At 40.0% G+C, this 27,990-nt stretch overlaps 1 protein-coding gene across 1 annotated transcript in view; it reads right to left on the bottom strand.

Moving 5' to 3' along the window:
* Positions 1-27,990, bottom strand: part of CNTNAP2 (contactin associated protein 2) — a 1,977,252-nt gene that overhangs the window by 1,382,763 nt on the left and 566,499 nt on the right. The window contains exon 2 of the mRNA XM_045496029.1: positions 5,345-5,455. Within this exon, the coding sequence (XP_045351985.1) occupies positions 5,345-5,455 (111 nt within the window). The remainder of the gene's footprint in view (positions 1-5,344; positions 5,456-27,990) is intronic.

The raw sequence follows: 27,990 nt of genomic DNA, 5'->3' as shown, positions 1-27,990 counted from the left end.
TAACATTCTATCTAACAAGGTTGTTGTGAAGGTCAAGGGACATTTAGAACATTTTATAATCTGCAAAATACTAAGTGTGTATTATAAATGTGACGTAGTGTTTACTTTATGTGAGACTGTCCAGATTTAGTATCTCTGCTAACCTTTGGAAAGGTGAACCCACCTAACTGCTATTGACTTGGCATGACACAGATTGGGACACCGCCAGTGAATTAGGAATAGGGAGATACGTCCAGAACACAGACCACAGCAGGTCAGTGTTTTCCTAAAACGAACGAAACCAAAAATCTTAAAGCAGTAATGGGCTCCAAAAGACATGATAGAATTATGTGTGGATTTTCCACGTAAGCATTCGTTTCCCCGCAGTTTTGTCACAAACTGACCCCTGACATCAAAGTGGCAGCAAATGGATGTATTGTGAGGACGCAAAACCTAAACTCCGTTTTATACATGTGTGCCAATCTGTTATCTGAACGTATATTCGCATTATAATCCGATTTTCTATGGATTCCAAAACTCAATCTCTCCAAAATATATTTGAGGAATACATTTAAATAAATGATAAAACATGAAGCAATATGTTCAATTTTCTTTTTCTTTCTTTCTTTCTTTTTTTTTTTTAGAGAGAGAGGGAGGGGCAGAGGGACAGATAGAATCCCAGGCAGGCTCCACACTCATCACAGAGCCTGAAGCAGGGCTCTACCCCAAGACCCTGAGTCAGATCAGGTCCTGAGCCAAAATCGAAAGTCAGACGTTCAACCAACAGAGCCACCTGGGCGCCCCTGAGGCAATGTTAATCAACATAATGCTGAATTTGTTCTTTTCTGTATTTGTATAATTGGTGAGTTATATTATTTTATCCTTCTGTTAGTATATGATCTTCTTGCTTTCATGGGCTTATATGGTGTATGTGTCAGATGATTCTTGCCAATAGTGAAATAAAAAATATATCTTCAGCAAATATATAAATATATATATATATTTATAGATATATAAATACATATTTATATATGAATGTAAGCAAAAAAGACATACATAAATATAAATGTATATAATATAAATAAATAAATAAAAATATATAAACTCTCTGCTTCCTTTACCCATCTTTAAGACATGTAACATTTTGCTGCACTAACAAAAAATCTTTTTTTTTTTTTTTTTTAAATTCAACGTTTATTTATTTTTGGGACAGAGAGAGACAGAGCATGAACGGGGGAGGGGCAGAGAGAGAGGGAGACACAGAATCGGAAACAGGCTCCAGGCTCTGAGCCATCAGCCCAGAGCCTGACGCGGGGCTCGAACTCACGGACCACGAGATCATGACCTGGCTGAAGTCGGACGCTTAACCGACTGCGCCACCCAGGCGCCCCCAAAAAATCTATTTTTAAAATCAACACGAACTATTAGCCATTTATACCTTAGTATGAATTTCAGTCAACATGGCTCTTCTCTCAAGAGCATTCACACATGAACTTTATAAGGGAATACAAAGTCTGTTTATTGTGAAAATAACCGCATGTAGATTTCTTTTTTTTTCCTTTTTGCTTTTCTTTTTTTTTTTTTTTTTTCTTGTAGAGGAAATAATCCCCCTCTCTGATGCTTGCTACCTTGCTTCATACATTGGTCATCAACTAGGGTTAAGGCACATGGGTGTCTTATGTGTACATTCAGAGGCAGAGCAGCCCATGAGGAGTGGAGATATAATCAGTTGTGTGCTGGTCCTAAACAGGTAGATAGTATGGGATGGAGCAGGGGAGGAAATTCTATGCAACCATACGCAGTATGCCGCCGATAAACAAAAGAGGTCTTTGGGACCCAGAAGGTAAGTAACTAAAACGCAGAATAACAAATATTGATACAATGGGCCAGATGCAAGTGTAAATCTATAACTAATGCTTTCTCCCAGCCAACGACTACATCACAACTTCATCTCAATGCACAACAATGTAGCAACAGTCAGAGAGAAGTTGCTAGTCAAACAACTTAAGAAGGCATAAATTTTCTTTATAGTCCTTTGCTTTTCAAATAACTTTCTTTTTGGAAATACATTGTATCTATAAATCTATCTACATAAATACATAGGTAGAGACACTGACATTCTATGAACTAGACAAACCTGTTATAGAGAAAGCAAAAGCATTCTTCGAATCCCACCCTCCAGGTTAAAAAAATCAGGTCAGGGGTGCCTGGGTGGCTCAGTCGGTTAAGCAGCCGACTTCGGCTCAGGTCATGATCTCATGGTCCATGAGTTCGAGCCCCGCGTCGGGCTCTGTGCTGACAGCTCAGAGCCTGGAGCCTGTTCAGATTCTGTGTCTCCCTCTCTCTGACCCTCCCCCGTTCATGCTCTGTCTCTCTCGGTCTCAAAAGTAAATAAACGTTAAAGAAAATTAAAAAAAAAATCAGGTCAACATTTTGGAAGTTTAATCTCAGATATCTCACTCTCATATATGAGTGTATAAATAGATAAGTAGCTCTAAGTAATTCAAAGTAGCATCCTGTACTATTTTAAGACAAATAAAAAAGTCTTCAATATAGCTACTTGAATGAGGACAAAAACACCAAAAGACTATTGATGTTTCTTGGTAGGAGACAGAGTCCTAAAAAAACCCAAGACGGAAAAAATTGGCAATTTTTAAAAATTTGCATTTAAAGCTACAGTATCTGGTGGCTTCCAGTTCTGAAAGGTTAGGGAGGAAAGGCAAACGTCTGTTTAGTTCCCAGAATTTGGTATTTTACATTCTTGTAAAATTTATACAAATTTATATTAATTCTATAAAATTTATACTTTGTTCCACAACCTTAGTTCCTAAACTGTTTAGTTATGGTCTATCTTTAAGTGGATTCACTGCTCAGCACTAGGCATTTGGCCATGGTTTTTTTAATTATTTTTATTTCATGCATCTTATTGTTGGTTATATCGTATTATTTGCATTTCCAAAGAGGTTATATGCTTGAGATGACCTGACTTGTCCAGATTCTCTGGGTATAAAATTCATCAGTCCTATTCTCCCACAACCCTTCCTGAGGAAATATTTTGTGACTTTCTCTCATTCAAGTTGATCTCCCAATGTCAGGATACTTCCTTTAGGGAATATTGCATCCTCTTGACATCCAGGAATGTATGTGATATTTCTTTTCTCTTGTAGATTTTGCCCCAAATTTACTAGCCTGCATCACAATTATTATTTGGGTATGGCCAGTTTCTTGATTCATGATTTTATACATATATACATATATATATACATATATACATATATATACATACATACGTATATACATATATATATATGTATACACATACAACATATATACATACATATATATATATACTGTTCTATATATATATAGTTTTATACATATATATATATATATATTGTTTTTCTTGTTTATCTTTTGTGACTTATGGAAAAGGAATGAATTAAAAGTCTCATTACTTGACATCTGTAAGCAAAATTTTTGATGAATTATAGTAACTTACCAACTCTCATGACCATCACCTGACAAAAATCATATTATAAAAGGAGCAGTTACATAAATGCAGAGAATAGACTGGTGGTTCCCAGGGGCGGGGGGCAGTGGCGGTGAATGAAAAGGGTGAAGAAGGTCAAAAGGTATCAATTTCTAGTCATAAAATAAGTAAGTCAAGTTAACTATAGTTAGAAATACTGTGCAACATATTTCTAAGTTGCTAAGAGTAGATCTTAAGAGTCCTCATCATGGGAAAAAAAAGTAACTATACATGGTGAGAGATGTTAACTAGACTTGTTGCAGTGACCAATTTGCAATATATACGTGTATAAAATCATTATACTGTACACACAAAACTAATATGTTTGATGTTAATTACACCACAATTAAAAAAAAAAAAAAAACCAACAATCTGGTCACTGCAAACAAAAGCAGCTAATTAATACTACTTTCCAAAACAGTATATATTTTAAAATTTGTATTCCTCCACTTTTGCTGGCGTATCTCTGACTTTTACCAAGTGCTTTTACTAATCCAGGACTCTTCATACACCTGCGAAATTCTGTATATATTATTCTACCTTTTTTCTTACCTATTTTATTCTCCCTTTGGTCTTTCTGAATCTCTCTGATATCTCTTTCTCTCTTTTCTGATGTCCCTCTTTTTCTTCCTTCCCCTTCTTTTTTACTTCTCCTTTTGGGTTTTCCCCTATTCTCTTTTTTTTTTTTGCCTTTGCTTCTTTATGTTATTTTTTTCCTCCCTATTTCCTTCCCTCCCTCCCTTACCTTCTTCTTTCCATTTTTACTCACTTTTTTTTATTGAATTGAGTATGAAATGAGTCTAGTATTTCCTGTTTTAGTGAATAAAAATTATGGCCCTTGTGGGATGATTCATATTTATCCAAGAAAAGTTTTTCTTTCCTTTTTAAGTTGTCATTGATTGTTATTCATATCAGTCTTCCTTTGAAGCAAGAGATTTTTAAGTTGCTGTTCTCAATCATCTTTTATTCTATCTGGATTGCTGCCTACTTTGAAATTACCATTTACTAATTAATAGTATTACTTTAAAATCCCAAACTCAAATTTTAGTTGCAATTGTGTAACTATTTTTCATGTGGCTTTAATAACAAAATTAAATTCTGGGCACTGGGGGCAGAAAGTACCAAGGGTAATTTTTTATCCTATCTTTTCAACAGATACTCTTTATATATTACTAAAAATAGAAATAAAAATAGTGAATATAGTATTCTTTGATTCATCGTATACACATTTGAAATCAATTCATTTTATTTTATTATTTCTTAATGTTTATTAAAAAAATACTTTTAATGTTTATTTACTTTTGAAGGAGAGAGAGACAGAGCATGGGCAGGGGAGGGGCAGACAGAGAGGAAGACACAGAATCTGAAATGGGCTCCAGGCTCCGAGCTATCAGCACAGAGCCCAATGCGAGGCTCCAACTCATGAGTCACGAGATCATGACCCGGGCCGAATTCGGACACACTTAACTGACGGAGCCCTCGGGTACCCAGAAGTCAGTTACCTTTAACTTTGGTCTAAATGATTTTCCAACGAACAAGAACTTCCTTAACTCATAATTTGTACATCATCTGGAATCCAGTATCACGTACAACTCTAAAAATTCTTCCTCCTTTATTTACCATCTCTTGCTTCCGGCCCGAATTTTCCTCTATCACTCCCTGGCAGTGACTACAAAAGAGGTTTGTAGTAGCTATGAGTTAACAGAAGTGGACAGAATGAAAGAGGTATCTGCTAAAAGCCATTGAGCAATAAAATATACGTCGGAAATGCAGTTTTAAGTATGACGCGTTCTTTCTCAGCGCACGTATTGACGAAGGAGATGAAATGTGCCTTACCTCCTCGCTTGTTGATCTTGGCATAGCCGGGAGAATAGCTCCCAGATGTGGAGGACGAGCTGCTGAAAGCCCCATGGGGGAGTCCGGACACGAGTGGTTCGTCGCATTTTTCTGAAAAGAAGAGAAAAGAAGAGAGAGATTAAATATCTTCCGACGACGACGCATGTGTTTTAGTCAAAACAGTGGTCGAATACAATACAAACATAAAAATCTGTGCAACCACATTTAGCAAGTGGTCAGAAGGGAGACAGTTCGACTGTGGTCATTTGAACACCCGAGTTTGAAGAGTTGGACCTACGACAAAATGCTTTATGCGGAAGGGCCCCAGGGCAGACCTGCCGTCTAGGAATCACGAGGAAAGGTGGTGATGCTGATTTCACAAGCTTTGGGAAGGCTGACAGCCTCTGGAAATCTTTAGGGATTTATCCGTTATAGGGATAGAGGATTAGAAACGTTGATCGCAAACACAGAGATTGAACGAGGGAAGGCCAGGAGACATCCTACCACGGCCGAAAGGCTGAGAAACAGGTGTCACCCTGAAAAGTACTGCCATCTGGAAAACTAACCAGTTCCCATCATTCCAGACCAGTCAACTGCTTTGGAACCAAGCGACCCCTCATTTCCTTCCTTCACTTGGCTTCAGTGGCCCTTAAGCTTTTGTTTTTCCTCCTTCCCCCCTACTGCTTGCTTTCTGATTCCTTTCGTGGATCGCTCTCATTTTCCTCATGCCTCCACATTAAAGTGCCCAGGACTCAGCTCTTGGATCTCCTCTCATTCTGCACCTGCTCTCCGGGAGACTGCATCCGGGGCCGTGCGTTCTCATTCTGGAACACCCCAAATCCTACCCCCTCATATCACCTGGTCCAAGCAGCCACCAGCGGTCACTGTTGTGAAGGACCGGACAGTCTTCCTGCCTCCTCCCTTGCTTTTCTATCGTCCTGCACCCAGCAGCCTGAGGGACATTTGCACACCTAAGTGGCCAAGCGGCTGCTAGGCTCACGACATCCCCTGGCTTCTGCTCTCAATCTCTCAGAATAAAGTCTGAAGCCCCCAGTGGCCCACAGCAGCCGCAAGACTGGCCACATCTCTCTCTGGCATCCTTGTCCATTGCTGTCTACCACCAGAGCCCCCTGCCTCTTATTGCAACATCAGGCCAGCTCCTGCTGTGGCCTTTGCAATTATTCTTCCAGCTACCATGAGGCTCTTCCCTCTGGTCTCTCTGGTCACAACGTCACCTTTCACCGCTGCGGACAGACTTCCGTAGTCTACCCAGCTAACGAGCACGATGCGACCATCACTCTCCTTACCTACTCCTTGCTTTCTGCTCCTTCATAGCTCTCAGAGCCACCACACATGTATGTTTTTCCTCATTTAATTGTTTGGTTTCCTTTCTCTCCCACTAGACTGGACGCTGTGTGCGAATCAAGTTTTTGATAGTTTGCCTAGTGCTTACTCTCCAGTAACGTGAACCACACCTGGCACCTGGTACACACTCTAAAAACATTCGTAGGATGAATGAGTGAGTGAACGAATGACAAGAAGAGCCACCTAAACCTGAGAACCGCAGCATCCCAAAACACACTGCTAACTTACAAGATGGCGCAACACCTCATCGTCAAGAGAGGTGGGTCTTAAATAGCCAACACATGTTTTTTACACATGCTCAGTTGTCTGTTTAATAAGACAGAGAGTTACACTACATATTCTAGAATGCTTGCTACCTCAGATCTTTATAAACAGAAGAAAACTTCAGCAACAGAAGGAATGAACTCGTTTTCTTGAAAAGTCACTCAAGTGGAGGGAAGTCCCAGTGATGCTGGAGAAATGAGTGATGACTCATTATCTCACCACTCAAGTGTGTACAAATCCGAAGTTAAAAATGAACATCTCCACCCTCGTAAAATATAGTTAGATTTCTTATTTTCCTTTGTTATACTGCAAGTGCCCTGGGAAATATGGCATATGCATATGAATATATTCCCCCAGGAAGCTAAATGTAAAACAATGAAAAAATGAACATCAAATTTATTTATTTTTATTTTTTTTATTATTTTATTTTATTTTATTTTATTTTATTTTATTATTTTATTTTATCTGAGAGAGACAGCGTGTGTGTATGCACGTGCACGAGCGGGGGAGGGGCAGAGGGTGAGACAGTGTTAAACAGGCTCCACACTCAGCCACACAGGGGCTGGATCCCATGACTGACCCTGGGATTATGACCTGAACCAAAATCAAGAGTCGGGACACTCAACTGATTGAGCCACCCAGGCGCCCCATAAAATTTATTTAAGGTTTCAGTTCACAAAGTGAAAATCTACAGTGAAGGATTTTGTATTAAATAAAAAAAAATTTTTTGCTATTCAGTTTAGTTGCCAGGGAGCACAAATACAAAACCTTGATTTCGAATCTGCTGACTCTTTTGAGTCTAACTTTTTATGATCTTGGGACAAAAGTTTTGCATTTATCTGGAGTCATCCTTACTCCGAAATTTTCCCTTCTATTAGGAATGTGCTAACGTTCATTCATGTCTGTCTCATTCATTCAAACATGCACCCAGCGCCTATGCTGGGCCAGGGGCAGCAAATGCAGCCGCAGATAATATTGACAACATACCTGTCAAGGAATTTATGTTTTAGTGGAAACCAAAAACTAACTAAAACAAAAACGAAAAAATAGGTAAAAGCATAAAAGGTTATAGTATGAGATGGTGACGAATACTCTGGACACACTAAATATGGAAGAAGGGGCAGGTAGTTGGGGGGTAGGGTAGAGGTTGAGAGCGGCTGTTTTTCGCTGCTTTGTCAAGGAAAGTCTCTTTGATTAGGTGACATCTGAGTAGTCATCTGAAGGAAACGAGGTGAACTCATAGAAATCAATAAAACCACGCGGGGAGAAACATCTTCCAGTCTAAACCTGCTCGATAGGGCAAGCTTATACCTGATAACGAGCGATGCATTTTCCAAAGGGGAACATTCAATGCATAGAGTTGCATTGAAAGTAATTAAAATGAAGTTAATGAATAATTGATTAAATGATCCATTAGCTAGTTGCAATTTAGAATTTAAATATAGCATTTATAAAACCTGAACATAGTGTATCCTTATTACATTTAAGTATTTTCCACTTCCACCACAAATCGATCATCTTCGTATCAAATTTTAAATTTTTCACTAATTAAAAAAAAATCGTGGGGCGCCTCGGAGCCTGGAGCCTGCTTCGGATTCTGTCTTTTCCTCTCTCTCTCTCTGCCCCTCCCTGCTCATACTCTTTCAAAAATAAATAAACATTAAATTTTTGTTTTTAAAAAAAGAATGCTACATGTTCTGTATGTTCTCCTGGAAGGCTTTACTAACAGATACTAAGATCTCGATAAATGCCTTGTACTGTTCTGGCCACTTTAGGCAATAAAAAAATATAGCCCATTTCCCCATGAGTCCAATAATACATGGACCCACATAAAGTAACTAAGCAGGAAACAAGAGCATAATATCACTTTGTAATTCAGTGCTGAACAAAATATAATCAAGTACTGAAAGAAACAAATTTAAAACGCAGGGCTGTTGTTTAGCGAATTGCTTGCTATTGCTTGCTCCATCATAAATATGTGACCTTGACTATGTCACTGACCTTCCTTTCTACAGATGACTCACTCATCATATGAGCACATTAGTTAAGTTTCTCTCAAACTCTAAAACTTTCAAGCACTTTCAAGTACAGGAGTCCACAAACTATGTCCTACAGGCCAAATTTGGCCCCTGGCTCGCTTTTGTAAATAAAGTTTTATTGGAACACACCCAGGCCCTCTTCTTTATGTATTATCTACGGCTGTTTTCAAATCCACAGCAGAATGTCACAAACAGAGACCATATAACCTCGCAAGCTAAAATATTTACTATCTGATCTTTGACAGAAAAAAAGTTTCCCAATCTCTGGTCTAGAGTTAATAAATAGTCCAGGTAACCACAAAGAAGAATGATTAATCATCATTTGTGGTATCAGGTAACATATAAATAATGACTATAACCTTAAGAATGAGGGAATGTAGATAGATAGAAAGAGGTTTAAGAAGATTCTAGAAAGAGGGAACAGCTCAAGCAAAATCACGGAGGCCACAACGGGCATCGAATTTCCCAGGATGGTTGCAGCAGCACTGCTGTGCATGTACATAGCGTATACGGATTATTATGATGAACTCTCCATTTTTATTTCCAACTGTAATAATCGTTATTACATATTACTTATTCCAAAGAGCTTGCTTGTTGTGTTAGAACATGTGTCTTAATATTCTGCAGACATTAAATATTAGTAAATCAGGCAAATCCCTGGAGAAAGTTAGAATTTTTATAGGGGAGGAGGAGGTGTGGGGGGCGGTGGTTGCTAACATTTGAAATAATTTAGTATTATATCTTCCCATATTGGGATGTCTTCCAAAACTACGGCCAAACAGCTACGGCAAATATTTGGTCTCCAGTGTATTCCTCTTCCAGGGAATCTTGGATGAAAACTAAAGAAGCAGATGGGCCTTGGGTTTTATTTTCACACAATTTCAGTCAATCAGGAAGTCAGACTAACTGGAGGAATTCTGTACTAATTCAAGCTGGAACAGAGGAGATTACTGGCAAATAAAGATCAAATGGCTGTTGCCCTTCACCTCGGAAAGCGTGGCTGAGAGGGACGGATCTGTATTGGCAAAGGGATATGGGCAGGAGTCTGCAAGGTCAAAGAACTTTAGAATGCATCTAACCGACATTAAAGATGGCATTCAAATGCATCTCTGATTGAAAGGAATACCAGAGAAAAAATAAATAGAAACAAAGATAAAAGTAACGTCGGGGAATTTTCACAACACAGTGTCTTTTAAAATTATAGCAATGAGGGGAGCCTGGGTGGCTCAGTCGTGTAAGCATCCAACTTCGGCTCAGGTCATGATCTCACGGTCCGTGGGTTCGAGCCCCGCGTCCGGCTCTGGGCTGACAGTGGGGAGCCTGGAGCTGGCTTCGGATTCTGTGTCTCCCTCTCTCTCTGCCCCTCCCCTGCTCATGCTCTGTCTCCCTCTCTGTCTTGCAAAAACAAATAAAAATGTTAATAAATTTTAAAAATAAAATAAAATTATAGCACTTAACATATACGTCTTATATCACACATTTGGAAACATGAACACAGAACACAAGAACAACAAAGGACTCCAGAACCAGGGTTCTCAGGACGGAAACTCTACCAACATCCCCATTCATACTTCACTGAAAACAAAAACACGAACAAACAAACAAAAAAACGACCGTGAAAGGCTCATTGTCAGAGGAATAGATCCCTGGGTGGACTCTTGAAGTCTGGTGCCTTCAACTTCTAACTTTAGAAGCTGGAGCTACATTATCTCCGCCTGCAGATGTGTGCCCTGCCTCAGGTTTGATGACCCCCTCCTCTCCACGGTCAGGACAAATTTAAGAGGCCAGCCGTCCGTCTGGCCTCCTCTGTCTCCAATCAATGCGCTTCTGCCTTGCTCCTTCTGGCCAAAACTACCTCGAATCACAAGCCGAATCACTGGGATCTGTACTCTCTCCGGAAGCCCCGGGAGTATCTCGGGTCCTTCCAGGGATGTTCTGTCTCCCCGTCACATTCACGCCCGGGGCCTGCATCCTGACGCAGGGCTCCAAGTCGGCCTCTGGCTCCTCAATTCCCTTGTGCCCTGTCTGCCCACCCACAGGCCTGACTACTGCCAATGATCTTATTCGCCGGCCTGAGTATGCAACTACCGGTGAAGCCACTTCGTGGGCACTGTGTCCGACCTATCGCTTGCTGTGCCGTCCCCTGATCCCATTTGCCCGACCTCCTAGACAACAGGCTGTTGGCTGCCGTGCTTCAAAGGCATCGGGGGAGACCCCATGAACAACTAAAGCACGCTCTCTCGTCTGGCCTCGTGGAGAGTTGCAGCATTTGAATGAGTAGGAGACTGAAGTCTCCACTCAGGCACTTCTTGGCTCATCACCGAGGTCAGTCTACCCCCTTCGGGGCTTCAGAGACTCTTAAGCAGCATCGCTTTGCACACTGTGACCACGGAGAGACTTGTATGGGATCTAGCACACCTGTTTGTCAGAGGCTCTATTCCCAGGACTGTGATTCCTTTTTTTTTTTTTTCTTCCCATTTCCTTTTCAATAAAGAAAGAGAGAAAGAGGAAAAGAGAGAAAAGAAGGAAGAGAGGGAGGGGGAAAGGCACACGGTGAGAACGATAACCTTAAAGATGTTTCTTTTTTTTTTTTAATTTTTTTTTTTCAACGTTTATTTATTTTTGGGACAGAGAGAGACAGAGCATGAACGGGGGAGGGGCAGAGAGAGAGGGAGACACAGAATCGGAAACAGGCTCCAGGCTCTGAGCCATCAGCCCAGAGCCTGACGCGGGGCTTGAACTCACGGACCGCGAGATCATGACCTGGCTGAAGTCGGACGCTTAACCGACTGCGCCACCCAGGCGCCCCAAAGATGTTTCTTAACAGCTGTGCCACACAGCACTCTTTTTACTTCCCATAAATTTGGGCAGCTGATTACAGAAGTACTTTGTTTTGATGCACTTAGAAACGTGGCGCTTTGTCTTTCATCAGCGGGCATTACTTGAACAGGCCCCAGGTTTTTCATCTCGGGATTTTGCTAACTTTGGCATTCTGTTAAGAAGCAAAAACACAGGGGCACCTGGGTGGCGCAGTCGGTTAAGCGTCCGACTTCAGCCAGGTCACGATCTCGCGGTCCGTGAGTTCGAGCCCCGCGTCGGGCTCTGGGCTGATGGCTCAGAGCCTGGAGCCTGTTTCCGATTCTGTGTCTCCCTCTCTCTCTGCCCCTCCCCGGTTCATGCTCTGTCTCTCTCTGTCCCAAAAATAAATAAACGTTGAAAAAAAAAATTAAAAAAAAAAAAAAGAAGCAAAAACACAAACTTACATCATTCCATATGTCGTCTGTGGAAATCTGAGACCCCAATTACTTCTCTTTATAGAAACAGCGTCATCATATCTGGAGGCTAAGCTTTGTTTAACAACTTATGTAATATTCAAAGACTATTACTTCTTAATACAATACAATATTCTCTTTCAGTATTTTTTTTCGTAAATTTTGTTTACATAGTTGAGGTCCACTGTTTTTTAACTTAGCGGTGTCTAATAAATATTTTCTTGGGGTAGATATTTAATGTGTTGCCTGTCACAGAAATACTCAATGATTACTGTTGATATTCACTTATTTACAGATTTTGGTATAATGGTCTCTACTGTACCTCACTCATGGGAGTACAATTTGCCTTCAGAGATATTATTAGGTTGAAGTTTCCCTAATAGCACAAAAGAGAGAAGACGCTGTGCACAGACAAAAGATCCAGATTTTATTTCCCGCAGTGAATTTGAACGACTTAATTCAATTCCCTCTTACCCACCGTCTCCTCGGTTTTTCCATTATTTCAAAAGTTCTTTCCCAGTTTTGAATCAGTTGTTCTATGATTTTCAAATCATGGCAAGAGAGATTATGTGGTTAGGAAATTAGTGTCATAGGAGTACAGTGGAAAAATATTTGCTCCTCCTTTGGGCAAAACACCATTGACTCTAACTCATCCCTTACTTTATATATTTTCGCTTAAACTATATTTTCTTCCATTTGTTTCATAGTTCACACACTGCTTTGTGTACTATTCCTCTGGCTTCCCTTGTCTACTCTCTGTTACTGAAAATAAGATCCATTATTTTCCTGATCCTATAAAATTCCACACAAAACAGAGAAAGAAAGGACTCTCATAATCCACAGAAGTAATCACTATTACTAGTTTTCACAGACACACACACACACACACACACACACACACACACAGCATTTAATATCATAGATATGTATACAGAAACAAGAACATTTAAAATCTGGTCTCGAGCATACTTTTTTACTCAATAATTACAAACATTCCCAGACAAATATGTTCTCATTGTTATATATTTCATTTTGTAAATAAATATTTTATTATTTATTTAGGATCTACATAGCAGAATTAAGTTGTTTTGCAAGGAAAAGGGTGCGAGAATACATGAGTGTTAGATCATTGGTAAAAACTTTATATAACTGAGAACTGTTTTTCCAGACCATCTATACAAGAATTGATTTGGTTTGTTTACCTACTGCACAAAAGGACTATGATGGACAGCAGTCACAAAGGGAAATACAATTAGTTTGTCATCAAGTGCTAATTTAGGAGAAAGCTAAGGATAATCAAACTGGACTTAAGTCAACGGAGTGGACATATCAGATACGCAGTGAAAATCAGTAGGCAAAAAAACGGAAACCTATCTTGCCCTCTTTTTCTTCTCACTGAATCCCTCCTGTATACTCCCCAATGGAAGTGAGTCCATTTACTTTTTGTTTATCTTCCATTCAATGTGACAAAGCCCAGTGGGCTGCCATACGCATTATAGTACCTTTGGCTGAATGAGACAGTTGTCTCCTCTTCCACCTCAATCCTTGCCATTTGGGCCCCCATCAGTGATGTACGGTACAGACCATTATACCAAAAGTAGTAAATAAATGAATAGCAACACTTATCATTTATTGAGTATTTATGTGACAGGCGACACATTAAATATTTTGAGACAACTATTTCACTGAGTTATTACAGTAGGCTTTTGACATAGGTAGCATTTCCATTTTACAGATGAGGATGCTTGAGAGCTCACAACTAAAGAATATTGGGGCTGGAACAAAAATGGAGTTGGGCCTGATGGCAAGGCTTAATGCTTTTGAGGTCCACATTTCAAGGACACGCCGCCTCTCGACTCACTTCAGATAAAATCTATGTTCCGTTGAGTTTATTCCTGGGCTATGCAGATATCCTAATAATATTGCAATGGTCAGATTTTTCTCATCATCTCTCACATTGATCCCAGGAATGTCTTGGTGTAAGACCTCAGTATTTATTGGAAACTTATTTCCTGCTTCAACCTTTATCTCCCTAAAATCTATTTTCTTCAGAGTTGCCAGATGGATCTTTTAAAAATAGGGATCAGATTAAGCCATGCCCTGACAACTTCCCAATGGCTTCCCCTCACATTTAGTATGAAATCCAAACTCTGAGGAAGCTTTTGATGGCCTGGCCCTCAGGCATCTCGGGTGTTACTTTATTTTGCTCTTTTCCTCTGTGTCAGGAAGCTAGTTTAGCTTCACTCTTTTTCCTCCCTTCTGGACACACTCAGCACACTCCAGCTCGAGGTTCTTGCTAGCCTTTCTGCCCCCTGGCTAAAATTCTCTTTACCACATCTAAAGAAGGCTGGCCCCACTCCCTTCTGCCCTCAATTTGAACAACACCTCTTCTTTTTCTGTTCAGGTCATCGAAATTACCCAATTCAACTGCTACCCTCATAGCTTCCAGATATTACTTTTTATTTGATCACACTATTTGGTTGTGTTCATGGCAACAATCACAATCTAACGTCACGCTTAGTTATTTATTTTTTAAATTTGCTTATTACTTTTCTTGCTGACTGGGACTATAAATACCATGAGAATAGGGTATGTGTCTATCTCATGGAGGCTCTATTCCCGGGGCCTAAAAACCTGGCATGCAGCACAGAAAGACTCGGCGAGCCAGTGAAGTACTTACAATGATAGGAAATAAATACCTCTAAAAGTGGAGGCAAAATAGTTCCTAGTTTTGGCCCCTGAAAGGTATTCGCTTTATCGAGCTAAGGGACAGTTTTGCATTTTTCCATTTTAAAAAATGCAGACAGTTAGCTTCACACCATGAAGTTATGCACAGACCTTCCTCACCGCATCCCACATAAGAAAAGATCGTCACTCTCATCTTTACCAACTTAAAATGACTTGTAGGTTGGAAACCCTGGAATTATACAGAGGGTTTGTCTACATCATCAGTATATACCTCCAGAACTTTTAAAATATCTTGGCTCCACCAAATGGATTTTGGGGGAGTGGAAGCCATTGGTTTTTCTGGGTTAGCCTCTTTACGACTATCTTTTACTTTATTTTCAAAAGAACATAAGACTTTTGGTAGTTCTAATATAACGTTCTAATCCTGTTATCATTGAAAATCTACTATGATAAGTATTTGTTTATATTTCGATCTCCTTTCCATAGGCGGGGCTCTTTTCAAAGGAAGGGGAGTTTTCACATTCTCCATGTGTTGAATACAGAGCACAGAGTGGGTATTCTTCATAAACTTAAAAAAAATATTGAACACAATCAGCATCATAGCTTCTGACATGAATAAATTCATGCTTTTATCTTAAAAAATCAGATCAAATTTCTTTCCTTTTCCTCTTTGTCGGTCCAATAGCTGTGCTCAGAAAAAGATTTTAAATAGTATAGCTAGACCATCAGTCACGTTTGCAAAAATCATGGTTGTAAATCAAATTGGAAATTGTCTGGTCTGCATGTACCAAGGGCGAATTACTTTGAGACTTGTAGTTCAAATTTTGCTGGACATTTAACAGCTGCAGCATATTTCTGACAGATGGTATAACAGATGAATCAGTTTCAAATTATCTACTGAACTGTTACATACTAGAAAAAATAGATTTGTGAGGCTTTTTAAAAAATAAGTTAAACTTTTTGTCTCCTCTAAATTGATCTTCTAATTTTACAGAAGTAAATCCCATCACGCAAAATAATAAAAAATCCATTTTTACCCCTTATGCAGGCTAGAAAAGTTTTTGAAAATTTAATTCATATTACTTCATGCAAAAAAAAAAAAAGAAAGAAAAGGAAATGGTATTTGAAAACAGAATCAACTATTTGCCCTAGAACTGGGCAGAAGTTTAATCTCTAAAACAATGATGACACTGGCCTTGCTTCACTCAAATGCTACAGTCTCCTAAGAAGGCAGAGCTACCTTTTACACTTTTAATAAACCGACAACTTGAACAGTGTTAAGGTCAATTGCAGCATGACTAAATGCACTTGAGCCCTCTTAAAGCCTTCATTGACAATCTTCCTACGGATGAGGCTCTTTTGGATTGCGTTTGTTGGTCCACAGGCAAATGGCTCATTTTTTGCCTCTCTGGTTTCATTAACTGGTTAATTCAAATACAGTGTTGAACAATGAGATGCATTGTACTTACTGACAACGAGTCCATCTCCTAGACTAATTAACCACTTTTACTTTTAAATAATTGACTACAGTACTATAGATAAACATCCTAAAATGGTCCTGGCTCAAGTCACTTTAGATTAGATCATGGGCTCAATTGGTACAAAGTAAACAGTGGAGCACTGAAGAGTCAGTAAAGTGAGGCTGTAGAAAGAATGTTTTTAATTGACAATATTTATGGTATATTAAGTTAAAGAAATGTAGGCTCTGAATACTAATTTTATGAAATCTATATTTATGGATGAATAAATGGCTAAAAGAATCTATAAACCAAAATGTTAACCATGGTGTCACATTGGTTGTGAGACCACGTAAGTTTTATTTTCCTCTATGTTTCCTACTGTTTTGAACCATTCTTCAATTAGCGTGTATTGATTTTATAATAAGATATGAAAAATAAATAGGATTCAGGATAACTTCCTAGCGATAATGAGCGCAAAGAAAATACGCTTCATTTGTTCATCCAACAATTATGTATTTATTTATTTATTTGGCGGGGGGGGGGGGCGGGTGGCAGAGAGAGGGAAAGAGAGAATCCCCAGCAGGCTCCATGCTGTCAGGGCAGAGCCCAATGCGGGGCTCTAACCCACGGACCATGAGATCATGACCTGAGCCAAATCAACAGTTGAATGTTCAACCGACTAAGCCACCCAGGTGCCCCCACTAATTATTTGAGTGCCCACAGTAAGGATATAACAGTGAACAACACAGAGGTTTATATTATAATAAATAACCAATTTAAAAATTCATGGTATGTAAGCAAGTGGTCGTTATCATGGGGGAAATAGAGCAGAGAAGGAAGATGAGGGTACGGTGGGTAGATGAGGGCCTTTTGAATTAGGGGTCTGAGAAGGCCTCGTTAATAAGACCACATTTAGCAGAAACTTCATGGCGAAGAGAGAACCAGTCACATAGTATTATCTGATACCTGATATCTGTGGGATGGTAGTTCCAGGACAAGAAAAGGAACGTCCTCACTTCCCAAAGGAGGAAGTCTAGAAGCAGGAGCAGGATGGGTGTGACCTCAGGGGACCCTGTGTGGTTGGAGCAGAAGGAGCATGGGGCAGACAAAAGCAAAGAGGTCAGGAAGACCACAGGGAGTGAGGGGGGGGGGGGCGCTGGGTCTGTAGGGCCTCATAGGGGATTGTAAGACATTGGGCTTATCAACATTTGAAGACTGGAAGACCTTGGCAGCAGAGAATGTGATATTTAACCAAATTTATTATAAAGGAAGTGAAAATTTAACATCAGTAGTGTTTTCTCTTTTTTATTTATTTTTTAAACATGTTTATTCCTGAGAGAGAGAGAGACAGAGAGAGAGAGAGAGAGAGAGAGAGAAAGGAGAGAGGGTGAGAGAGAGCAGGAAAGGTGAGAGAGAGAGGGGGAGACACAGAATCCGAAGCAGGCTCCAGGCTCCGAGATGTCAGCACAGAGCCTGACGTGGGGCTCGAACTCATGAACTCGTGAACTCATGATCATGACCTGAGTCGAAGTCGGATGCTTAACTGATTGAGCCACCAAGGCAATCCTCTCTTTTATCTTTTTAATGTATTATTTTTTGGAGCGGTTTTATTTTTATTTATTTATTTTTTTTTTTAAATTTTTTTTTTCAACGTTTATTTATTTTTGGGACAGAGAGAGACAGAGCATGAACGGGGGAGGGGCAGAGAGAGAGGGAGACACAGAATCGGAAACAGGCTCCAGGCTCTGAGCCATCAGCCCAGAGCCCGACGCGGGGCTCGAACTCACGGACCGCAAGATCGTGACCTGGCTGAAGTCGGACGCTTAACCGACTGCGCCACCCAGGCGCCCCTGGAGCGGTTTTAGATCTAGATTCACACTGAGAGGAAGGTAAAGAGATTTGCCATACAATGCCATACTCCTACATAGGCATAGCTGCCTCACTAGAATGTCACATTTTTGAACAGCAGTGAGCTTATATGAACACATCATATTCACCCAGAGTCCACAGTTTACTTTAGGATTTACTCTTGGTGTTGTACATTCTATGGGTTTGGAGAAATGTCTCATGACCTGTATCCATCATCATAGCATCATACAAGGTATTTTCACTGCCCTAAAAGTCATCTATGTTCTGTTTATTTGTGTCCCCACCCTCACCCTGGCCACCACAGATCTTTTTACTATCTCCACAGTTTTGTTTTTTTTCCCCACAATGTGATACAGTTGGAATCTTAGAATATACAGTCTTTTCATATTGGCTTCTTTCGCTTAGTAATCTGCATTTAAGGATCCTATGTTTTTTCATGCCTTGAGAGCTCGCGTCTTTTTACTGCTAAACAGTATTTCCAATGTTTGGATGCACAACAGTTTCTGTATCCATGTACCTACGGAAGGCAATCTTGATGGCTTATCAGCTTTGGCAATACGAATAAGGCCATTATGAACATCCACAGGCAGGTTTTCTTAAGGGCAAAGGCCAGTTTGAAGTTTTAAAATGAAAAAAAAAAAACATATATGGGAGGATAAGAAAAAAAAATCATTACATAGAAAATGGAAGACACAACCATGCCAGGCAATAGAATCAGTACCATATAAAGGCCACATATAGGGATGTATGGCAGCTTCATGAGGGAATGAGATACAGACAGAATCTTAAAAAAGAAACGCAACAAAAGAAAACAACAACAACAAAAAACAACTTGTAGTCGCCTAATGTACTCTTCTTCCAATTTTCTCTTGGATAATTTGCCATGTCTTAAATCAAATGCCAGAAGAACCCTTCCCTGACTTTACCATCCCCTGAAGCCAAATTCAGCCCACTTCCATTCTTTCTGAGAACCCGTTCCCTTTCCTTTGTGAGATGAACAGTAATTGGGTATTTACTTGTTTAGTGTGTGACTCCACCATGACTCCTTGTTCACCCCCTCAGGGTACAGCCCAAGATTGTTTTCTTCACTTCTATGTACCCAGCACATTGGCAGTGATTGGTACCCATAATGAAAGAAGGATGGATGGTACACAGGGTACCAATCATTGAATTTAGAGAGGGGCTGATCTGAATAGGGAGGCTGAGCCCTGATTGTGTAAAAATATCTCATGCAGCTCTGATCTATTTGGCTTGTTCTCAATTATTCTTTCAACAAATTTTTATTGGATGCCTATTACAAGATATCTTGTATCCCAAACTTTGCAGGCTAGTGAATACCATGCTGTAACTGGGGATTATATTCTGCAGGCCTTGAGAAACCATGGAAATGGTTTGCTTCAAAGGGCAGTGACGTGATGTATCTATATTTTCGAGAAAAAACAAAAAAAACTTTGGCAGCTGGGTGATGTCGTTTGGAGCCGTATTCCGGAAACAACAAGAGTATTACAGCAGTTTAAAGTAGAAGATGGGGGAAGGTGAGCTAAGCCAGTGGCAGTGGGTTTCTAAGAGGAAAACAATGCAGAAGATATTTTGAAAGGTGACCAAATCTGTTTTCCAAAAGGATGTGGGAGATAACAGACAGAAGAGAGGCAAAAATTACTGGGATTTTTTTATGTGGGGGACAGTAGAGTGTGAAGTCATTTCTTGAGTAGACTCTACAACATGGCATTGGACCCATTTGCTCTAATCATCTTTTTTTTTTTTAAACAAGATGTTTGACTCATTTAAAAGCATATGCCAAGATTAATATCTTCACGCTCAATTGATTTCACACCTTTAACTAAAATTATGAGTCACAGGTTCTGTAAGTAATTTGTTGAAATAATAAAGTTGCTTTACTAGGACACAGAAAGTAAAACATGTAGCACCTGTAAAATTTCCCAAGACATTTAGGATTCTCCATGGCCTTCTTTAAAACAGAACTATCCACTTCTTCTTTTGACATCTGTATATTAAATTGCAAAACTCTGTCACTTTTGCTGTCATATTTTGTTACTTTCTAAAGAAGATTAAGATTTCTTTAGCCCACATAGCTCCATTAAATGGTGTTCTGTTAACTGGGTATCTTTTTGTTGTTGTTGTTTTGTTTTGTTTTATTTTGAGAGAGGGAGAGAAGAAATGCCAGTAGGGGGAGGTCACAGAGAGAGGGAGAGACAGAGAGTCCTAAGCTCCATACTATAAGCGCAGAGCTGGATGCGGAACTCGAACCCACAAACCCTGAGATCATGACCTGAGCCGAAGTCAGATGCTTAACCCTCTGAGCCACCTAGGTGCCCCTAATATATCTTCTATCATAATGGTAAAGTGGAAAGGGAAAGAGAAAGGAGGAAAGAGAGACCATTAGGCACATGCAAATTTCCCTATTTGAGGAAGAAATCCTAGAGAACAAACTGATGGTTAGCAGAGGGGATGTTGGTGGGAGGATGGGTGAAATTAAGGATGGGAATTAAAGAGTATACTTATGGTGATGAAAAAATAAAATAAAATAATTAAAGAAAAAGAAAAAGTGGGGGGAGCACCTGGGTGGTTCAGTCAGTTAAGCACTGACTCTTGATTTCAGCTCAGGTCATGATCTCACAGTTTGAGAGATCAAGCCCTGCATTGGGCTCTGCACTGGCAGCATGGAGCCTGCTTGAGATTCTCTCCCTGTCTCTGCCCCTCTCTCCCTACCCCTCAAAATAAACTTAATGGGGCGCCTGGGTGGCTCAGTCGGTTAAGCTTCCGACTTTGGCTCAGGTCAAGATCTCACAGTCCGTGAGTTTGAGCCCCGCGTTGGGCTCTGGGCTGACAGCCCAGAACCTGGAGCCTGCTTCAGATTCTGTGTCTCCCTCTCTCTCTCTCTCTGACTCCCCCCCTCCCTGTTCGCTCTGTCTCTGTCCCTCTCTCTCTCTCTCTCTCAATAATAATAATAATAATAATAATAATAATAATAATAAACACATGAAAAGGTAAAAGCATAGTGTCAGCATGGAGTCCAATGATATGGGGCTCGATCCCAAGAACCCTGAGATTTTGACTTTAACCTAAATCAAAAGTCAGATGTTTAACCGTCTGAGCCACTCAGGCACCCCTTCAGACACTTTTAATAAAAACTTTCAAGCACCCAGAAAAGTAGAAGAAATGGTACAATGGACATTCACATATACACGATCTGGGTTCAACAACTGCTAATATGTTGCACAATTTGCTTCATCCATGCATGTATACCCATTTATGATTTTGGCGAGTCATTTTACAATGAATTATAGATGTCAGGACGCTTTATCTTTAAATACTTCAGCTTATTATATTCAGAAATTTAAAATATTTTCCTACATGATCAGAAAGCCCATTCAAAGGATGATTTTAGAGTCTTAGCTCTGGATTTCTTGGACTTGGTTTTCTTTTTTTTTCTTGGACTTGGTTTTCAACAAAGATATGTGAGAGGACAGACCGAGACAGATGTACCATGAGGCTCTTACGCCTACAATTTCCGGCCCTCCCAATCATACATGCTCCCTTTAAAGCCATTTACTTTAAACTTGTCAAGGCAAACTCTCTTAGCCATAATTGCTGAAGACCATTATTGCATTTCAATCTGGCTTCTCCTCCCTTGCAACATCCCCTGCTCCTCACGCCAAAACACACACACTCCTATCAAGGTGGGATGGGAATGACTGTGCACATATTTAGGATTGCACTTAAAACACTGCGCTGCGTTTGCTCACAATGACTGCTGTGCATTGTGAAGTTATTGCCAGCTCTCGAAGGGTGCACACCACTTCCAGGAACACTCCTACCATCCACGGCCGGAAGTCTTAAAACAACATGAACCCCGGTGCCTGGCGCAGAAAGTACTTGGGGAATGAAGGAGACAACTGGCCAAAATCAATGGAGACACCGCTAATCTGGGAAAAGCCATCCACTCAGAACGTGAGCAAATGGGGACACTGAGGACGGGAGTCTCACGCATGCCTAATCCGAAAGCAAGTTCTCCTCTCTCAGGAACATACGGGCCAGTGTGGCATATAGTTGAATGTGCAGTATATGCACTATGTGGAAGAACTGCACAACACAGAATTTGCCAGAACCCTGGTGCTGTACTATACAGCGAACACCTCTGGGTGCAAAGTTGCATGTTTTGCGTATCTAAATGTAGCACGTTAGGTTTTAGAGAATCTTGCTCATCTTGACCTACAGAAGTCTGGCAGGTTCGGATGAGATATCATGCAGCGTAGTTACTGGTACTGTAAAATGACAAATATATCTGTGAGGTAAATATGGTAAAATGTTAACAATTGTCCAGTTCATGGGTATATGGATGAGGATTGTGCTATTGTTCTATATTTGGGAATTTATCATGAAAATAATCACCCTATAGAATCAACTCAGCTTAGGGGCGCCTGGGTGGCTCAGTCAGTTAAGCGTCCGACTTCAGCCCAGGTCATGATCTTGCGGTCCGTGAGTTTGAGCCCCACGTCTGTGCTGACAGCTCGGAGCCTGGAGCCTGTTTCAGATTCTGTGCCTCCCTCTCTCTCTGACCCTCCCCCATTCATGCTCTGTCTCTGTCTCAAAACTAAATAAACGTTAAAAAAATAATAATAAAATCAACTTAGTTTACAGGAAAGGAAACTGACATACATTTATCAGTAAGTTAATATATATGATAGAAGAATTTATCACACAAGTATAGTGCTCAGTACTGTGGAACAGCAATTTAAAAATGCATTTTGGTTTGACCTACTATGTATGACTTAGTTGCAGTGTAATTTTGTATATTTTTCATAACTGTTAATCAGATCAATATTCAAACATAACTGGTATGAAGTACATTGGTGGAAGCCAAAAACAAACAAACAAACAAACAAACAAACAAAAAATGGTAAGAGACTGGCAGAGGCTTTGAAATGTCAAATACCTCCTTAGCATATTACAACAGAATTTAAAACCTCTAATGTTAATATCATCAAAATATATTCTAATCAATAAAAGAAAACTTTCAAAATAAATAAATAAAAGGTGAAAGCATATCACGCTGATTTCCAGGAATACATTCTAATCTAAGGAAAGTCTCTTGCTTCGATACGTATTTTTGGATAACATTTAAATTCTAAACAAAACAGTTTTTTCAGAAGGCTTCTATGAAAAGGCAAAAACCGCACCACACTTAATGACAATAGAAACAAAACAACTCTTTTCAAATACATGTAGGTGTGCGCTCACTTCCGACGGAAAACAAGTCAGGAAGGAATCGGATCCTTTTACCACCATCCCCAGTAATGAATGGCGAGGAGTATTGCTATTTCGGTAGAAGCAGCTCCAGCAGGAGGGTTTTGAGATAAGCAGACAGGGACTGAAACGGATCTCTGATCTTAGATTAGGTAAGGACGGGAGAGAGTCAAGTTGAGAAAATTCAGGTCAGAAAAGAAGGATCAAAAAGCCAGCAGCCATAGGCAGGCAAACAGGGACCAGATCAACACCTCAGCCAGACTGCTCAGACCCAACCCTGAGAGAGCTTTGTCCTGCTCCGTGGTTCTTCATACAGCCCAGTGGGCATGCGAAGGAATGTCCTACAATCCCAAGACGTTTTCACAGTTAGGAGGAAATCCTATGCCCTCCAAAGAAAGGAGGAAAGAGAGACCACAAGCAAGCAAAAACACAGAAAAGAGACTAATTAGAGGTTACAAAAAGTGCGTTTGATTAATAAGCCAGGTGTGTTTCAGGAAGTGGTAAGAAAAAGTCATTGAAAGTACCACTGTGTTGACCTGAAAACGAAGCAGATAATTTTCAATCTCCTACAGAAGGGAATTGGGAACAATTAAAGGTTTCTGAACAGAGAAATTACAGAGTGAAAAGTGCAGGGAAAGTTACAGAAAACAAACACTGTTTGGTTTTTAAGCTTCCTTAGAGAGGGAGGTTCCCAGAGAACGAATTCCAGATGGGAAAAGAAAACGCATCTTGAGAAAACAATGTCATCAGAAATAAATAGGGAACAGAGACAACCCGATTCACACAGTTCCGCGCTGCTGAAGCTCACGCCGCTGCCGAGAGATGGGGAAAGTCGTCGGTTTTACATTTTGAAATAAGAAACAGAGCCATAGCAGTAAAAAATACATGAGACATATGTATTCATGACCATCATGATAGAGAGTTGGCTGCGGTCTTTTGGAAACAATCTCATTGTTTCCCAACACACCTACATTTTTATAGAAGCTGGCCTCTGAATGTGATTTAGAAAACCCTTGTTCTAATCTCTACTCATTCCCCACCTCTCTTGAGCAAACCATACATTCATGTTGAATCTCAGTTCCCCCACCTGAGAAGTATGAGTATTGGCCTACATTCTGTGTTTTCTAGAAAGCCGTAAGAGGGTCGCGACAGTACAGAATTTTACGTTTCTTTATTTTTGAGAGACAGAGCGCAAGCAGGGAAGGGGCAGAGAGAGAAGGAGACACAGAATCCGAAGCAGGCTCCAGGCTCTGAGCTGCCAGCACAGAGCCTGACTTGGGCTTGAACTCACAAACCGTGAGATCATGACCTGAGCCGAAGTCAAATGCTTAACCGACTGAGCCACCCAGCTGCCCCCACAGTACAGAATTTTAAAAGGCCACTCTGTCCCTTGCTATCAAACATGTTATATGTAGATTATCATATAAAGAAATAAAATACATGTCAAGAAATTACAAAACAGATCGTAAATGCTGATATAAATCTACAGCAAAGCACTGAAAGAGAATTATTTTTTTCCTTTACCTCTGTCTCTGGGCTGGGAGCACTGAGTGATCCAGATGAATCCTCACAAGTAACAGATAAGGGCACGGCATTCCTTTGTCAATAAAGCCCAGGAACTCTGCCAGTTCTGCTCATTGGAACATACCCAGATTTCCAAGAAACTGACATCCGTTTACTTCTATCTTCACAGCACATGTGGCTCATTGTCTGGTTTTATCATCACAATGTTCTCTTTCATGGGAAATATACATTCAAAGGGATCTGAATTACTGACTGAAAGGCTCATATCGAGGAACCTTTTATTGCATATCCTCAAAAGGAATTTTACTCGAGGATTACTTTTTTTCACTTGCTTTGTAATACAGAGAGTACACAAACTGTCACTTAGATTTGAAATGACCAGAAGCCAAAGCCCTGTGACCTCTAGTTGGGAAGCAGTTCTGTACGATGAAGGTTTTTTAAACGAGCGCTAAACATTTGTTTTATAAATATTATAAAGTATTTTTCCATAAACAAATATGTATAAAACAAATGTTTAGTGATTCTTAAAAATACTTCTGTCTTCAGTGTTCAAACGTTCCTTGCGTTGCGGATAGAATCCAAATATGCTAAGAGTAGGGAAAGACGGAGGACAGAGGCACAGACTTGGGATTCAGTTACTTCACCTAGAGTTGCATCCTGGTTTACTTCTCAGTGTTGCGTTGCCTTGGGTGCTTCTCCTAACACCCTATCACTTCAGTTTTAGCTTTGGTAAAATAGTCATGAAATCAAAGTTAATAAAGTCTTACTGAGCTTCAGTGGTTGGGCTATATTTACCCATGAAGTTTGAGAGGTGGGGGAGTGGTACAGATAATAAATATTTCTTGCTGGATGGGAGTTTAGACTCTGAACAGATACCTGCCGTACAACGTTAAATGCTGACATAGAGGTACAAAGCTCAAAAGGGCACAGGGGTAGATTAACTAATAATTCCCAGAGGATTATATTGCTAACTATATCACTATGTTAATGGAGAGTTCCATGAGATGATATAAAAGGAAATGCTTTTTCAACTGAAAAGTCATATTAAATACTAGTTTCTTTCTAATATAATTTAATAAATAAAACCAGAGTTAACTATTGGATATTCTTCAGATTTCTTATCATGAGTTCATCTTAAAACATGAGGCATTACTAGGTATATAAAAATAAACAGTTTTTTTTTTTTAGGTAGTGAAAATATTTCATAATTTCTTGCCTGCCTTTGTCTAAACCAATGGATTAGACAGATCACTATATTCCTTTCCCCTATTTTTTTTCATAGAAAATCTACTTAGATTTGAGAATTTCAAATTGATGTTTAATGGGAAAAATGTGTACATCAGCCCATGATGTCTAGAGAATTCCTCTAGCTAGCTGCCCACTCTCTAGTCATATTCATAATCATTTTATTTATTTATTTTTATTTGAGAGAAAGAGAGAGAGAGAGAGAGCGTGAGCACGCTAGCGGGGGAGGTACGGAGGGAAAGAGAGAGAATCTCAAGCAGGCTCCACACTCAGCCCTGAGCCCAGCACCGGGCTCAATCCCACAACCTTGGGATCATGACCTGAGCCAAAATCAAGAATCAGACGCTCAACCGACTGAGTCACCCAGGTGCCCCCCATATTCATTTTTATCTTTACTACATATATTCTGTTTTAAGAAATGCACCATCATAAGGCAAACAAACCTATGCTATGGAACCAAAGCAGCCTATCTGCATTGGAGACCCCACAGAACAAGAATTTCTTCTGTAGTAACTGTAGGAATATCTATAACAGAGGCTCCTATAAATAGCACTGTATTGTGTGAAAGCCTCAATAAATCAGTTTACAGACTCGTTTTGTACACGGTTACATTTCCTTGATACACTTTCTGACTCTATGTCACAAGCTAACCTAAAAAGATTTGAATTATGTGTTTGCTATTAGTTCATTGCTTGACGTCCCATATTTCTTATTGTTCAGGACGTAAGCATATGCACGTTTACACATTTTTCTAAGTTCCACTTATTGGTTAGTGTTATTCGAAATATAATATGAAAATGCACTTGACAAGTTACCTTGGAGGTGATACGGCAATTTGCCAAGAAGTATGAACATCATGTATTCACGGCAGAGCAATGTTCCCTTTTTGATTTGAGTTTTCTAATATCTTCAAATGCCAACCTACACCAATAACAATTTATTTTTCAGTGGCACAATTGGTCATGTGGAAAATATTTTTCCCGGGTTTAAAAGAGCACATATATTCACACCCACGCTTCACAGTCGGCCCTTGTTCAGAATATAATTTCATGTAGATTGCAGACATTCTCCACTGTGTCTCATCCATCTCTGAGTTCTCACGCCCAGCAAAAGCCCTGACACAACACCAAGGGTAGATATACGTTTGTGGAATGATTAAACGTGTCTGTTTATTCCTCTCTTAGGATGGGACCTTGTGGGGTTTACAGACACAAACTTCAATGACGGCTTCAACTAGCACAAGCCCTAGAAATGCTGAGTTCACTCACCTTGTAGGAGAATGCCATCCCAACACACTACAGAACATTGTATTCTGGGGTTTATTCCTTCTGTAAGTTGGGTATATAATCTAGAAACTGTGGAGGTAACAGTGTCTCCGGGATATACGAATTAGGCTTTCTCCTGAAGTAGAAGCAGACTTCATGTGAGGTGCGGCATTTTGTTGTTGTTGAGAGTAACTCTTTACTTTGAGATGATTAGGGTAAATTTTGAGGGAGGAAAAGAAAAAATGATTTTGAGACTATGTGGGTGGTTTCCTGGAAGTTGCACTTCTCAGAAACAGATCACCTAAAAAGACCTTCTTTCTATCCAAAACTACAGGGGTAGAATAAATAGCCTCTCTTTGCTAACCCCTGCCTACACCTGCTACACTT

Source organism: Leopardus geoffroyi, chromosome A2 (genome assembly GCF_018350155.1).
Source record: "Leopardus geoffroyi isolate Oge1 chromosome A2, O.geoffroyi_Oge1_pat1.0, whole genome shotgun sequence".
Classification (NCBI taxonomy): Eukaryota; Metazoa; Chordata; class Mammalia; order Carnivora; family Felidae; genus Leopardus; species Leopardus geoffroyi.
This window is presented reverse-complemented; position numbering and strand designations above follow the sequence as displayed.